The sequence below is a fragment of the Balaenoptera physalus genome, assembly GCF_965194825.1.
Source record: "Balaenoptera physalus genome assembly, chromosome: 14".
NCBI lineage: Eukaryota > Metazoa > Chordata > Mammalia > Artiodactyla > Balaenopteridae > Balaenoptera > Balaenoptera physalus.
The window spans coordinates 82297196-82313879 of record NC_138893.1 but is presented as its reverse complement, the minus strand read 5'-3'; the positions used below and the strand labels follow the sequence as shown (position 1 = coordinate 82313879).

Genomic DNA, 16684 nt, shown 5'->3' with positions numbered 1-16684 from the left:
TCCTCCTCTCTGGCACAAAAGCAGGGCAGCCGCCCTAAGGTTACAGGGTGACCCTCAGGTGGCTTTACAAAGCTGCTGAGCCCCTAGTGGGCCCCTTTTCCTGTTTTCCCCGTAGGCCTTTATCAGGCAGTTTTGATTTCTGGTCCTGGACTGCTGGCATCTCCATCAGCATCTCTCTCTCTCTGGGTTCTGTCTGGTTTCCAGTTCCTGGTTCTAGAAGCCATCTCTCCCCGCTTGGTGCCTGCTGCTGTTTTCTCCTCAAGAATGAGAATCACGCGGTCACGGTGACTGGCTTAGCTCTCAGGGGCGGGGCATCTCCACACCTGAGCTCACCCGGCTGCCTGGTCCTCTCATTCCAGGGCAAACACCTTTGCAAATACTTTCTGCCGGGGCTGAAAACAAGCTCATGTTGCTTTGACTAGAATCAAAACAAAAGAAGCTTCCCCAAGTTCCGGTCCCCCAAAGATTGTCTCCGTCCAAAATTATAAAGTCAAACTCTTGTTCAAATTTACCAGAATTTGTTGAATTTTTCTGGGTAGTGGCGCTTCTGGCTAAGATTCTGAACAGCCCTGACTCCTTGAGGAAGGTAGGGGAGCCCAAAGCGGGGGGCCTCTGTGCAGGGGACCGCCACTCCCTACCCCTACCAGATGAATTGCTCTCTGCCGCTTCCAGAGAGCAGCATCTATGGATGGTGACCTGAGCCTGGGGATTCCATCTAAAGGAAGATGCAGGAGCCACCGGTAAGGAAACGCGCGTCCTCCCCATGCCCACCCCCCACCCCGGACAGCCGACTCACTAACAAGCGGTGCAAACTCTCCTGCAACAGCTCTCGCAGGCACTTTCTGTGGTTAGAAAATCAAGTTATATTTTTAAATTATTTTTTAAAGAATGTGACTTTCAGACAAAGCCAAATATTTAATCACAGTACAATGTCTACACATCTTTAAATCCTTTTCCGCATCCGTCTTACCAAAAAAAAAAAACAAAACAAAAAACGGCGCATGCGTGCTCACTTGTAGCCAGTTACGCTGGGAAGCCCGTCTGCCCCATTTTGCTGTGAAGCCAAGTGCTGGCCTCCTACCGGAGGCCGCTATGAATTACCCGCTCTGTTCACCAGCCCCTGGGAAGTTTAAGATTGTTTGGAAGGAGTCAAGCTTTGGTTTCACGTCCCTTCTCTGTGACGAAGTCACAGGCCAGAGCTATTTTCAGCCTTCCCCCGTCATTCCCGAGTATCCTGCGCACCCCGTGAGGGGGCCTTACAGCTCCTTCTCACCAGCCTTCTCACCGTCCCCGCCGTGCCGGGCCTGTCGCCTCTGCTGCACCAGTTGCTGGTCCAGTTCCTGGAGCTGCTTCAGAAAGCCCCGGTTGGGTAGGACACAGCGGTTCTTGGCCACTTGTTGGATGGCGTCCACCAGGGTCATGTTCCTGTGGATCATCAGGTAGGCCAGGACGAGAGTCGCCGACCGGCTGCGGCCCATGGCGCAGTGAACCAGGATCTTATCTGCAATGGAGTGGGGAGAGGAAACACCCCCATTGTAGGGGCAGGGTGGCCCGGAGGTTGGGGCATAGGTGTGGGGCTCACGCAGAGCCAGCTCAGATCCTGACTCTCCCACTATTGTAGGACCCTGGGCAGGTTACTGAGTGGCTGGGAGCCCCAGCTTCCCCATTTGTACAATGGGGATACTGTCAGTATCCTCTTCATTAGGGTCGGTGTGAAGGCAATTGGTGCAAAGCAACTTGGTACACTAGTTGGTGCATATTAAAGGTTCAATAAGTCACAGATGTTGTTATTGTTGCCTCGGTGAGGAGGAGGAGGGATTGAAACTGATGCTTCCTACCTGCCAAAGCACCTCCAAGGAAGAGCCTTGTGAGTTTTTTTTAACGCTCACTTTTAATTTATTTATATTTATAATATATTCATATTATTTATTTACTTAATGCTTACTTATTTTTTTTTTAATTTATTTATTTATTTACTTATGGCTGTGTTGGGTCTTCGTTTCTGTGCGAGGGCTTTCTCTAGTTGCGGCGAGCGGGGGCCACTCTTCATCGCGGTGCGCGGGCCTCTCACTATCGTGGCCTCTCTTGTTGCGGAGCACAGGCTCCAGACGCGCAGGCTCAGTAGTTGTGGCTCACGGGCCCAGTTGCTCCGCGGCATGTGGGATCTTCACAGACCAGGGCTCGAACCCGTGTCCCCTGCATTGGCAGGCAGACTCCCAACCACTGCGCCACCAGGGAAGCCCAATGCTTACTTATTTTGAATAGGGCAGCCACTAGGGTTCAAATTTCAAAAGGTATAAAATGATGGCATTGAAAAGCCTCCCACCCACCTCCTCAGTTCCCCAAAGCAACAAGTATTACCAGTTTCTTCTTCCGGAGAATTATCTGTGCATATACATAGCAAAAATATGTTTTTTCTCTTATTTTCTTGCCCAAAAGGTAGCAAGCTTTAACACACTTTTCTCTACCTTGCTTCTTCCGTTTAACAATATATCTTGGAGACCTTTGTATATCAGTCTCTGAGGAGTTCTCTGTTTGTTATTTTTTCTTGTGGCTGCACAGAGTTCCTCTGTAGGGATGAACCATAATCCACTTTAAACGCGGTGCATTTCATCCCGTCCACGGCTGCAGGTGGCTTGTGGAGGAATGCAGGCTTTCTGCACCATTTGCAGTGCTGCTGCACGTGACCTCGGAGAAGGAGAGAGCACCCACAGTCCCAAAGGGCCCTTTGAGGGACCGAGACAGCGGGTGCAGTCTGCTTGCCGTGGACTCTGTGAGCATTCACGTGGCCGCGGGAGCCTGCAGAGCCCTGGCCTTCTCTCTTGCAGCCCTGGGTTCGAGAGTCGGTTCTGCTACTAACCACCTGGGTGTGGGGTAAGCCACTCAGCCTGTGGCGCCTCGACTTCCTCAACTGTCAAAAGGGGCAGCAGCCTCAGATCAGCTGTGAGCAAAGCCAATTGAGTAAAAATCACATGGTCAGATTTTTTAAAAATTAAAAGTTTTATTGTGTCATGTGGTATAACCAGGGGATGAATATTCTTATAACTTAGGTGACCAAATTGTCATCTAGATCAGCGGTTCTCTAAGCATGAGCCAAGACCCTAGGGGTTCCCAAGGGTACTCTGAGGAGATCTGTGGAGTTAACATTATTTTCAAAATAGTACTATGGCGCTGTTTGTCTCTTTCACTGTTTTGACATTTGCACTGATGGTACAAAGGCAGTGGTGGGAAGAACTGCTGGTGCCTTAGCGTGAATTATGGCAGAGACACTGAACTGTAGTAGTAATCATTGCATTCACCACCAAGCACTCTTGGGGAAAAAACAAGCCAATTTCCCTTAAGAATATCTTTGATGAAGCAGTAAAAATTAATTTTATCGAATTTCAGCCCTTGGTTACACTTCTTAATATTCTGTGTGATGAAATGGGATGTGTACATAAAGCACTCTGGCTGCATACCGAAGTACGATTGTTATCTCAAGGAAAAGCTTATGGGAGATTGAGTTGCAAGCTGAATTAGCCACTGTTTCGTGAAACACCATTTTTACTTAAAAGAGTAAATGACAGAAAAACCATGGTAATTCAAACTTGGGTATTTGGCAGACTTTTTCTAGAAAGTGAACAAAGTGAGCCTTTCACATCAAAGAAAACAATTGAGAGTATCTGTTGCCAGTGATAAAATGCAAGCTTTCAAGCAAAAATTAGAATTTTGGAAAACTTGTATCTACTGTGAGATTGACAGTTTCGCAATACTCAAGATTTTTCTGTTAAGATCGGCAGTCATATTAACAAATGTGTCTTCTGACAATGTACAGTGAAAGTGTCAACATTTGGAAGATCTGCATAACTTAGTGAACAAGATTTTCCACATAACCAATGTGAGATATTACAAAATCATGTGTGGGTAAAAAATCCATTCAAAGTGCAAGAGAGACCAATGGATTTTCATGTAACAGAGTACGAAGTTTATAGATGTGGTTTCAGATTCCACATCACAACTCACCTTTAAGACGCTATCACTTGTCAAGTTTTGGTGTAGTATCAAAGAGGAATATCCACAGTTTTCTGAAAAGGCTGTTAACATATCCCTTCCTTCTCCAGCTATATATCTGAGTAAGGCTGGATTTTCTCCATATACTTCCACCAAGACACCATATCACAACAGACTGAATGCAGAAGCAGATATAAAAACCCACCTGGATTCTCATAAGCCTAGCATCAAAGAGATTTGCAAAAATGTAAAATAATGCCATGCTTCTCCCCACTTTATTTTGGAAAATATAATTTTTTTCATAAAAATATGTTAATATGCAATGGGTTCACTTTATTAGTTTTAAATAAATAAATATTTTTAAAATTTTCAGTTCTTATTTCTAATAGAGTAGATATTGATAGATCTACCCTACATAAATGCTCTTTGAGGCCTTCAATAATTTTTAGGAGTGTGAAAGGGATCTGAGACCATAAAGATTGAGAACTGGAAGATATAGAAGAATCTCCACACTGGACTTCCCTGGTGGTCCAGTGGTTAAGAATCCCCCTGCCAATGCAGGAGACGCAGGTTCAAGCCCTGGTCTGGGAAGATCCCACATACCACAGGGCAGCTAAGCCGGTGCACCATAACTACTGAGCCCATGCTCTAGAGCCCGTGAGCCACAACTACTGAAGCCCTTGCGCCTAGAGCCCATGCTCTGCAACAAGAGAAGCCGCCGCAATGAGAAGCCCATGCACCACAACGAAGAGTAGCTCCCGCTCGCCACGACTACACAACTAGAGAAAGCCCTCCACAAGAAAAAAGCTCCCTTCCGCCACTATCATGGCAACAGCTGGGCCGAATGAGAAATCACCATGAGAAGCAGCTTTCCATCCTTCAGGCCTCCATTTGGTGGCGCTCTAGAGCTCACAAAGCACCTCAACATGTTTTATCTCATTTCATCCTTAATACAGCCATCAAGGTTTCATTATCCTCATCCCTGCTTTACAGATGGGGAAACAGCCGAGGCGAAACGACTGCTAGAGGTCACCCAGAAAGATGGTGCCATCTCTAGAAATAGTTCAAAGCAACTTGTTATTGAGACCCTACTGTGTGGCGGCTACTTGCTGCTGCGCTCTGGGGACAGAAGAAGCAATGAGATTAGCGTCTCTGGCTGTCCCCAGCACTGCCACCACTGCCATCCCAGTGGCGGCCCTCTCCTGCGGTTCTGGGATCCCTTTGCTGGGGTCAGGGTGGCTGGGGCAGCTTGAGCTGTGTGACCCCAGTGCTGTCCCTATTCCTGAGTCTTCTGCCTGAGGCCTGGAAGGATGACCAAGGAGACACTCATGGACATCACTGGGTTTATGGAGCACCAGCAGGAGATGAGAAGGGCTTGGCAAAGAACACTTCTGAATGGACGTGGCTCCCCGTGTCCCTCTCACCTCCACTCCCCACCTGCCTCATGGGACCAAGCCCAGGACAGCGGTGATGGTCAGCAACCGCGGCAGCATGAGCCGTGCAAGTGGGCCCAATACCAGGCACCAGGATTCTCTTTCCCCACCCACCCCAGCTGGAGAGGCCTGCACACCCCGCCCTATGGTAAGGACCCTGCTGGTGGCCTTTCCACACACACACAGTGCTGACACAGAAGGCGCCCATAAAGAACTGTTAATTTTATCACGATTCGTTTCCACGAATCTCCACAGGCTAAGCATGCGGGCCTCCAATCCCCATCGCTGAGCTGCAAGAGTGTAGCCGCCTTTTCCCCGTGCACCTGGGCCAGAAAGGCCAGAGGGCGAGAAGCAGGGCGGCTTCTTCAGTGCTGGGTGGGGTTTGGGGGCGGCTGGCCCAGCTCATGGACATGACTGTCCTCCTGGAGTGGAATGTCTACCTCTGGTATTCTAATCCCCACAGACTGTTCCAGAGGCTGCCTGGCCCCTTGCCAGCTCTGCTGATAACTAAAGCGTTTCTTCCTCCACTGGCAAAAAGGGTAATTCTTTCTGTCATGACTAAAGACTTGAAACAGACGAAAGCTGTAGTTCATTAAGTCTTTAGGGAGCCTGAAGTCTGTGAAGCGGGAGGAGGGGGAGGGGAGAGAGAGGGGGAAGGGGATGGGGGTCCTCCGCTCCAGCAGAAGCTCCTCCCGGCTGAATTTTGCTTTCACGACAGCAGCACTAATGCCGTCAGCCGTGTGAGCTTGGTGGGCCTCCTAGGGTAGAGGACCTGTCCCCAGACTCTCAGGGCACTGCTCCCTCTTTGCTCTGTGGCTCTGCTAAGCACCACCCTTTGGGGCCCAGCGTTGGATGGTGAGAAACTGCTCTCAGGAGAGTTCGGGAGACATGCAAGGAAGGCTGCATTCAGCCTGTTCACAGCGTGGCCCACACCAGAGGAAGCCGAAGGGAGCATTGTCAGGCTTGGCATTTTCTAGGTCACTGGCTTTCACACTTCTTTGTGTGACAGCCCCCTCCCGCCCCGTGCAAATCATAAAATTCACAGCTAACAAGTACATGGGTTCAGCCTACCCCATATCTTCCAAGCACTTTATATGTTCGTTGTAGTCAGTCCTCAGAACAACCTGATGAGGGAGATGAAATTAGTATCCCTGTTTTATCGAGGAGGTAGCTGAAGTGCAGGGAAGCAATGTGTCTGAGTCACACAGCTGGGAAGTGGCAGGACTTTGATTCAAGCCCAGGCCACTGAAGCCAGAGGACTTAGATGTTAAGGGGGCTTCACAGGTATGTGTATATCAGACAAGAGTTTCACAAAATAATTTGTGCTTTTATTACATGCAGTGTACGCTGATGTCTTCTACTCTTTCCTAATCTTTTCAATTTTTTTTTTTTTAAAGAAATCCTAGTCAAAGCCACTAAATTGATTTTACAACCCACTGATAGGCCACAATTTATGTTTGAAAAATGATGGTTTCAATTAAATATTTCTCCTTTGGCCTTCACCAAAAGGTGAATTCCCACAATCTTAGGAAGAAAAGCCAAATCCAGAACCTCTACTGTTTACCTAATGGCACGTTTTCACTGGCAACCAGAAGGTGGGCCTCTGTCACTCAAATCAGACGTATAGGCTAAGCCTGTTATCACCAACCACCCCCCGACTTCCTTGGTTTGTGGAGGAGGCCCTTTGTCTCCTACTCACTACCTTGGAACCTGCAAAAGCAGAGTTCCTACTTCTCCCAAAATAGTTCTGCACACATGGAAGTCCTCAGAAAAAGGATGCATGGCATGTTTTAGAACTGCCAGGGGGCAGACTTGTATGTGCTGCAGTGGGTCAGGATACCCTTAAAATACCCTGAAAATCTGGTCTGATTAAACCTCAGAAGCGCCGGAGAAACAGCCTCTTGCTCAAACACAGACTTCATTTATTTCTTCAAACCTACCATATCCATAATAGATTGTAAGATGGCTTCCAAAGCAGCCTGTGGACTGTTTGTTCAAGAAAAAGAAAGAATAAAAGGAGAGTGGTGATACTAAAATCTGATCTTCAGAGCCTCATGGTATCCGCCCTGGGATTTCTAAGAGGATTTCATTAAATTAAAACCACAGTAACTCAGCTCTGAGGGTGCTGTGCCAGGAGCAGTGAAGGCAGTCCAAATGGGGCTCCCGTGGCAGTATGTTGTCCGTACTTCTTTTTCTGACGAAGAATGACAAGTTCAGTTGTTTTAGATCCTATAACCAGCTGGAATGTCTCACCTTCCATGATATTGGGTGACCTCTTATACAGCAAAGTCACCAGATGCTCAAAATAAGGACAAAGGACTCTTCCGTGAGGCCTGAGTGACAGAAGCGATGCCCGCTGGTCCCTGATTAACTCTGTGACCCTCAGCACATCAGTTGGCTTCTCTGGGTCTCTGTTTCCCCAGCTCTCAGGGCAGAACACTGGACTAGATTATCTCTAAGATTTTTCAAGAGTGTCTGAGGTTGCCTGGTGAGTTCTTTCGGAAGGGTCAGATCAGGGTAGGGCAGACACAGGGGTGGACCCCATGTGACTGATTACAGACCACACGTACAGCTCTGCAGCATCACAAGGGATGCTTTTCAAAAAGAGGGAACGAGACTGGCTGTGAGGAGCAGTGGTGGGAAACGGTATACACTAAGCTGAAACTAGCCAAGGAAGAACAGGAAAGACAGAGGAAAAAGACATGTCTTTGCCTTTTGGCCAGACTGTCCATCAACACCTCTTACATCAAGAGTATAATAAGAAACATACGAGTGCGTCTGGCTCCTAAAATGCTACAGGAGTGTCCCGTGGTTCTCCAGGGCGTGACTAGACCCGTCCAGGCTGCCTACTGCCTGTGCCATACAGGCTGAGCACACGCCATCTCCACGTATGGAGTCTCTGACAATGCTGACGAGCTTTTTATTTTGTTACTCTGACTACTCAGGGCACAGGTTACAAACTGACAGCCATTGGGTTTCTTTTGTTTGGGCTGTGCCGCGTTTTAAGAGATTTTCAATTTGTTGCCAACACTTAAAATTTGAGCAATTTTACGTTAAAATCCAGATTGGAGACTTTTCCTGAAAAGTCAGATCCACCACATTGGCGCTGATTCTCACAAGACAATCATTGGCTGGGACTGAGTAGCAGCTGTCCCCTTTGCAGGGGATATGGGGCTCTCAGCTCAGCCCCAATCACCCTCTCCCCTCACCCCATGGCCACACGCAGCCAGCGTCATTCATTTATGGCCTCTGCCTGGTCCTGAAGGGTTGGGGTTTGAGCCCTCAGCTTGAGGAAGTCTTTAGATATGCAAATACAAAGGGCACAGAGAAGGGAGTCTGGCCTCCCACTGGCAACAGGGTCCTGTCCTGCTCCCCATCCCTAGCCAGCTGGTCTAGGCCCACACTCCCTGCATGTCCTCTGACCTGTGGATATGCTTTTTCCTCTTGACCCTTTCTCTGCTAGGTGCTTTCGACCACCCGGTCTACCTGTCACGATCCACACCAGCCTGACATCTCCACATCGATGCTCTGAGATCTGCCCAGGCCTAAACATATGACCCCAAAGCCCATTCTTTCCTAATCCGGCAGTGGGGGCAGACTCTAAAATGGCATGCCAGGACCCCGGCAGGCTGTCCTATGCGTGTATCATACCACTGTAGTTCAAAGTTGGAATGTCTTTTTTTCCTTTTTTTTTTACCCCCTCTGGGGTTTGGAAACTTTATTATGATGATGTGCACGTGCTGGTGTGGTTATGTGCTTCGTGGTGCGAGACCTCTCTTTATCAAACACATCTGACAGCCTGCTGCGCACCAGGTTCTAGGCTAAGTGCTTTTTGTGGGTTACTGCTGATCCTCATTATAACCTTTCAAGGTAAATATTTTCATCACCGGATGGAGAAATCAAGGCTTAGAAATCACATTGTTGTGCAGCGTGAATTTGAATGCAGCCTTGTCTTCTCCAAAGCCTTCCAGGCCCCTTCCATTAAGGGGATGGTTGAAGATATAGTAACGGCAAGTTGAGCACATTAAACAGAATCGGAAGGATCGTGTGGTGGTAGCTTTTTGTTTTTTCATGTCAAATATGTTTTCAGTTAACTTCAAATACTGTGAGGCGAATTTCACCTTATGGTGATGAGTCAGAGTCCGGTTGCTTTTTTGATCCTGCTTGGAAACCCAGAATGTGCCTAACACAAAAGATGGTCCATAAATAGACTCATAAAAAGGATGACTTTGAAATGAGGCATCCCCTAAGACAAGAACTTCAGCTCTGTGGCGTTTTTTTTTTTTTTCCTTCCCTCTGTCATAGCCTTCTGAGCCAAAATAAAGACAAACTCTGGCCAGCTGCAGGTTGCAGTTCCTGAAACAGGCCAGTTGGTCAGTCACTGAGCCTTGTAATCCCAACCACTTGTGGTAAGAAAGGCCTTTAGTAACTGTATACCTTGAATTATGTGATGGCCCCATAAAAGGGTGTGACACATGGGGCTGAAGTCAGAGCACGGATCAGGGAGTTGAAGTCCCTCTGGCCTCTGTGGAAAGTCACTGAGATACATCCTGCAGTAATCACGGCATATTGGCTCAGCCGGATGCATACCTACACTGTGCCCTTCTCTCCAGAATAGCCTCGTAGACTACCTGGATTAGGGCCGCGAAAACTGCATTTTGGGTACAAGGACTAGTGCTGTGATTTAAAAGACGGTTAATTAACTTTGGGAAACTTGGACATCATGAGTGCAAAACTCAGATTCTCAAATATAGTTTTGCCACTTAGAAAGAATAGGTTGTCAGCTTTCTACAGGAGGGTTCACTAGACTGAATATGACTAGGGTGGGAGGATGAGGGAGGCAGGTATGAACTTGGTTGGCTGGCAGGAGAATCTGAAGTCTCCCCTAGATTCCCACTCAAGTCAGCTCCCTGAGGGTTTTCGAGCATCGAGGCCCTTGGCTATTAGTCTGGTCTGGACCCAGGCACAATTAGCACCTTGGCAGCATCCCACCTTTGAGGGCTCCCAACCACCCCTGGCGTTCAAAAGATGGCTGCTGTGCCTTAGGGAAGACAGATTCAGGCCAAAGGCCTCTCCTCTGAGCCCTCCTGATTCTGATTTCCCATAGCGGCAACCAAGGGCCAAACCCCAGCAGCAGCAAGCTCAGTGGTGCTCACAGCCTCCAGGGGAGCAGACATTTCCAGCAACCCTGGCAGGGCGGGATTTGCGAGGGGAACTTACTTAAAGTGTGCAGATGCCCCTTCCCACCAGGCTGAGGGGCGGGGCCTCAGGCTGGGGGTGGGGCCTAGGACTGGGGCGGGGCCTTGAGGTGGCCAAGGGCTGGGGGCGGGGCCGTGTGCGGGCCGAAGGTCTCTTACTGTGATCGTAGCGGAGCGCAGCATCAATGAAAGCGGCCGCTGGGTAGAAGAAGACGCTGAGGTCGAAGGTGGGCAGGTCATCGGCCTCGACGCCGTGGTACTCGATGGCCATGTCGCGGTAGTAGTCGGGCCCGGTGTCTACGTTCCAGCTGCCGTGGGCCGCGTTCAGCACGTGCGTGAAACCTGCCTTCTGCAGCCTGTAGCGGTCCAGCGCCGTCGCCCTGGGTGCGAGGGAGAGAGGCTGGTCGGCTGTGCGGAGCCTTGGCCTGGACCTGGGGGAAAGTCGGGGGCAGCCCACGGGTTTCCGCTCTCGATTCCAGCTTCCAAAATAAGGCCTAGCCGTTGAAATGAAGGACTTCCCTAGTCCAAGCCCTGCTCTTACTGACCCCTGGGCCGCTGTGCCCTATTCTTTCATTTTCTGTATTTCATTCAAATACAGAAAAGCTTGGTGCTGGAGACTCCAGTGGTCCACGGGAGTGGACTGTCAGCTGCCAGATCCCCTCTAAGGCCATCAGAATAACCTGTTCATCAGGCAAAGCTGAATGTAAGGGAGAGGGCCACCTTCATAGAGCCTCGGGGAGACCCTTTAAAGCGGGCCCCTCCTCTGAACCCTCTGGATGTTTAGTGTTTGGAGGTTGGGGCTTGAATGAATGGTTTAAGATGGGTCATTCAGGGAATTCCCTGACGGTCCAGTAGTTAGGACTCCACCCTTCCACTGCAGGGGGCATGGGTTCGATCCCTGTGAGGAGGACCTAAGATCCCGCAAGCCCTGTGTTGTGCCCTCCCCCAAAAAAAACAAAAACAAAAACTTGAAAAAAAAAATAAGATGGGTCATTCAGTGTGAGGGTTTGATTGGGATCTGGCAAAATTCTTTTTTTTTTTTTTTTAATAAATTTATTTATTTATTTATTTATTTATTTATTTATGGCTGTGTTGGGTCTTCGTTTCTGTGCGAGGGCTTTCTCCAGTTGCGGCGAGCGGGGGCCACTCTTCATCGCAGTGCGTGGGCCTCTCATTATCGCGGCCTCTCTTGTTGCGGAGCACAGGCTCCAGACGCGCAGGCTCAGTAGTTGTGGCCCACGGGCCTAGTTGCTCCGCGGCATGTGGGGTCTTCCCAGACCAGGGCTCGAACCCATGTCCCCTGCATTGGCAGGCAGACTCTCAACCACTGCGCCACCAGGGAAGCCCAGGATCTGGCAAAATTCTTAATCTTGATGTTCAAGAAATTGGTGAACACAGTGCAAAACCTTTGCTTTGATAAGTGAATCATTGTCTACTTGGGCAAAGCACTGTTCTGAAGAGGAGAGCTGTTTGAGCAGTCTGTTATTGGAATTGATTTTAGGAAGTTCTTGAAGCCAAGAATTTCCAGGAACAAAGAGTAAAGGTCATGTTAAAGTAGGTGGCCTTAGAACATGGGGCAAAGGAAGCAGGAGTTATTTCGGCCTAGAAGGGCCAGGGGATACGTTATTGGAGAGAGGGCTTTGAGCCTGCCTTACTACAAGTGTCAACACTTGGTGATGGAGGGGAAGAGGGAGGCAAGGGCACGCCCAAGCCAAAGAAATAGCACAACCTAAGGGACGGAGGCTGGAGATAATGAAGACCTTTCAGGAAATGTTTATTATTTCCTGTAACCAATCATTTATCCCCAATTTAATGATTTAGAATCTATTGTGTGCCAAGCACTGTCCTGGGTACTGATGATGCAGCAATAAGCAGGTTAGTCAAGGTCCCTCGGGAAGCTTAGATTCTGATGGGGAAAGCAAATAAGTGGATAAATAATTTCAGAAAGCAGTAAGAGCTGTGTAGAGTGACTGTGGTCCTGTTTTTGGTAAGGTAGTCAGGGAAGGCCCCTGCGGGGAGGTGGCATTTAAGCTAAGACTGAGGGGTGATAAGGGCCTAGGCAGGGGAAGAGCTGGAGGGAAAGTGTTTCATCCAGGCAGAGGCAACAGCAAAAGCTAAGAACAGAAGGGAGACTAGTGTGGTTGTAATAGCAAGGGTGGTAGTGGTACAAGGGGAAGCTGAAAAGGGGGGCTGGTTCGCGGTGGGCCCTGTAGACCATAGGGAAGAGTTTGGATTTTACTCTAAGTAATGTGGTATGCCACATGCCACAGAGGAGTTTAAGGAAGGGCCGAGCATTGTTTACTCTTTTAAAGATCAGTCTGGCTGATGCATGGAGATGGGTTGGAGAGGAACAAAAAATAGAAGCGGGAGCTCTGTTGGAGGCTGTCATGGCTATACAGCCAAGAGAGGAAGGTGGCTGGACTAAGTCACAGCAGACTTGCTGATGGATTGGGAATGGGGGCAGGGAGGAGGGGACTGGTTTGGCCAGAGCATAGCATATGAGAGGCGAGATGAGAAAGGTCTGGAGAGGGAGTGTGGGATTTGACCATGCAGTGCTTGGATGTCAGGATCTGCATTTGGGGGTCAAGGAGAGCTTTTGATGGTGTTTGAGGAGGGCGATCCCATCTGAGCTTCGAGATGACATCTCCCTCAACAGCACAAAGCCCAGTTCTACAGCTCAGGGAAGAGGTGACAACGGTCTGGAACTATAACAGCAAGAGGCTAAAAGTGGCAGTGCGCTCCAGCTGAAGACTCACCTCAAGGCCACTGGCAAAAGGACGTGGGCAGGAGTGAGCCAACTGGATGCCAACATGGATCAACACCCTGGGCGGGGGGGCTCCGCGCGTTAGAAACACAAGGCGTGGTCCCTCGGCCAAGGGCCCCTCATGTATCGCTGGTCTCCTGGGGCTTTTTATTGGTCATGAGAGGAACCACGGTGGAGTCCAGTGTTTGGGAGAGGGAACACCTGAACACAGGCATTGAGCTTTTAGAAACATGTGCAAACAGCCCATGGGAACTGAGGCGTGGGGAGACGGGGAGTTCCACCAAGCCCCGCAGCTGGCTTTTAGGGCTGCCATCCTGACTACGAAACCCATTCTGCTTTCAGTGTTTCCTCAGAAAGGTCTGTTTTTCATTTTCCTCCTCATCCCAAAGTATGTATGCAACAAACATTATGCTTTGGGGACATAGATCTGCGCTCAATTAAAGCCTCCACTAATGCAGTCCATCTTACCGAGTAGCAATCAACCTTACTTTGAGGTTGAGCTCAGTGGAAAAATTAAAATTAACTGTCCTTGACAGGAAGTTCCTACCCACCATAAAGACTGGTCTCGCTGGGTTCCGCAGCTGGGTTTCAACATAATCAAATGGCAGTAACAGTTTGCACTTTGCTGCTTTGGGGGTCAAGGATCAGGGTAGATACGCAACAAGACTCATTGCGTGACACCTCTACATTCACCTCGCCGCCCCACCAGAGCTGGTTTTGACTGTGTCTGAGGGAGAGAAAGGGGCTCATGCGGAGGATTAGACCTGGTGGGTATCCTGAAGCCCATTGCAGGTTTTCGAGCTCTGTGGCTACCTGGGCCCAGAAGGGGAGGTGGTGTCCTCACACACCCCTCTGGAGATTTCCCCTAGCTTGGTTTACTTAGAGTCCAGTTGAGGGCTCTGGGTGGTATCCACAGCAGGATGGGGATTTGCAAATACACAGAGTGACTCTCAGTAGACAGTGGCTGTTTTGGAGGCAAGATCCCCAGTTGGCGCAGACACCTAGCTCATCTATCACTGGGAGTGGGGTGGGGTCGGAGGGTGCCGCCTGGTGCTGCGTTGTTTAATTTTCTTAACTTTCAGGGCCACCTGCTCAGATATGTGGGAAAGACTAAGAAATGTGCCTCTGCTGAAGGAGAAAAGCTCAGAAGAAAAACAGGGTTAAGAAGTTACTTCTAGGATTTAGGTGGTTCAGGAGCCTAAACAACAGTTTCTGGTTGTTTAAGAAAAATCCTAGGTGTAAGTAATCTATTGGGGACACAGGGTGGGAAGGGGAAGATGGGACGAAGTGAGACAGTGGCATGGACATATATACCCTACCAAATGTAAAATAGATAGCTAGTGGAAAGCACCTGCATAGCACAGGGAGATCAGCTCGGTGCTTTGTGGCCACCTAGAGGGGTGGGATAGGGAGGGTGGGAGGGAGATGCAAGAGGGAGGAGATATGGGGATATATGTATATGTATAGCTGATTCACTTTGTGATACAGCAGAAACTAACACAACAATGTAAAGCAATTACACCCCAATAAAGATACTTAAAAAAATAAAAATAATATGTCATCTAATTACAAAAATAACACGTTCTATGCAGAATGTGGAAAACATATTCCCTCCCACACACACAAAAAAAACACCTGTATTTCTACTCCCTAGAGATAAAGACTATTTGCCTTTTCATATAAGATCTTCCAGTTGTAAGGAGACGCTAACACACCATTGTAAAGCAGTTATACTCCAATAAAGATGTTAAAAATAAAAAAAGATCTTCCAGTTGTTTTTCCATGAATAGATTTGTATATTTTATATAAAGGTTGGGGTGGGGGTTACAATACTATATATACAGTTTCCAAAACTTTGCATGGTGATATATTGTAAACTTTTTTTTTTGAAGCATTTTTTAGTTTATTTTATTTATTTATTTTTGGCTGTGTTGGGTCTTCGTTGCTGTGTGTGGGCTTTCTCTAGCTGCGGCGAGCAGAGACTTCTCTTGTTGCGGAGCAGAGGCTCTAGGCGCGCGGGCTTCAGTAGTTGTGGCACGTGGGCTCAGTAGTTGTGGCGCACGGGCTTAGTTGCTCCGCGGCATGTGAGGTCTTCCCGGACCAGGGCTCGAACCCGTAACCCCTACATTGGCAGGTGGATTCTTAACCACTGCACCACCAGGGAAGCCCTGGCAGGTGGATTCCTAACCACTGTGCCACCAGGGAAGTCCCTGTAAACATCTTGTTAGGTCAACATACAGCCTTCAGTAGCTGCATACTATTCCATTCCATAGGTAAATCTCAATTTTACCTCACCAAGCTCCTAGCTTTGGACATTTGTGTTCTCTCTCTCGCTTGTCTGTCTCATCTGTCTCTCTCCTGGAGAGAGAGTGATGGGTGTTACAATAAGAAACACTGTAAACAAACAACTTGCTGTGTTTCTTTGGGCACATCTCTGTGTCCTTAGGAGAGATTTTTTTGAAGTGGAATTGCTGGGTCAACGGACATGAGCATTTTAAACACAGTTGATACTCGTTACTAAATTATCTTCCAGAAAGTTTGCTCAAATTAACATTCTGATTTTTGTTCATTGCTAATTTCATACACCAAAAAAATGTCTCATTTTCATTAATTTATTTTAGCAATGAGGCTGAACATTTTCTCCCACCTTTGTTGGACTTGTACGGTTTCACTTTTGAAGAATGTTGTCACATCCCTGTTTTTGACCCAGATCTCTTTAGCTCTTCTCCCTGCCCATGAACCTCTGGCCTCGCTCTGGATTCTGAATCTGGGTTGGAGGGCCAAGGAAGGGACTTTCTTCCTCAGAGACCTTCCCTCCCTTCCTCCTTCTCCAGCCTGGCCCAGCCTCCTTCCAGCCCCTCAGAGTTCCTCCAGGAAACTTGCTTTAACCAGCATACCCTCCACGTTGAGGAGTGGCAAGTAAGAGCAGTCTCCCTGGGCAGAGCTCTTGGCATTCCACTTTTTCAGACCCCTTGGGGGCCCTCCTGATTGCCAGCCTACATACCTCAGCCCCTGTCCGGAAGTCCATTTCCCACAGTTGTGTGCTCTCACAGAGAGGACGAGGGACATGCAAGTACGTGTCTGTACAAGCCATCCACCAGCTGCCTTGCAGTGGGGAACCAGATGCTCCCGTGTTGCCAGGATTCTGCACTGGGCATTGACGAAAGTCCACGAAAGCTTGGGCATTTCTCCATACCCTCACGTCTGTGAGGACCCACTGAGTTCCCGCACCTAATCATGGACTCCTGTTCGCCCACGGCCCACATCCTGTAATCTGGCACCTTATTTATTCTGATGCG

General features: G+C 48.7%; 1 protein-coding gene across 1 annotated transcript in view; it reads right to left on the bottom strand.

Annotated features, from left to right (window-relative positions):
* Positions 1 to 895: 895 nt before the first annotated feature.
* The window catches only part of DUSP29 (dual specificity phosphatase 29), a 35642-nt gene continuing 19853 nt past the window's right edge, over positions 896 to 16684 (bottom strand). Inside the window, exons 3-4 of the mRNA XM_082425760.1 lie at positions 10781 to 11001; positions 896 to 1501 (exon numbers count right to left, since the gene is read on the bottom strand). Coding sequence (XP_082281886.1) covers positions 1257 to 1501; positions 10781 to 11001 — 466 coding nt within the window. The 3' untranslated portion in view covers positions 896 to 1256. The remainder of the gene's footprint in view (positions 1502 to 10780; positions 11002 to 16684) is intronic.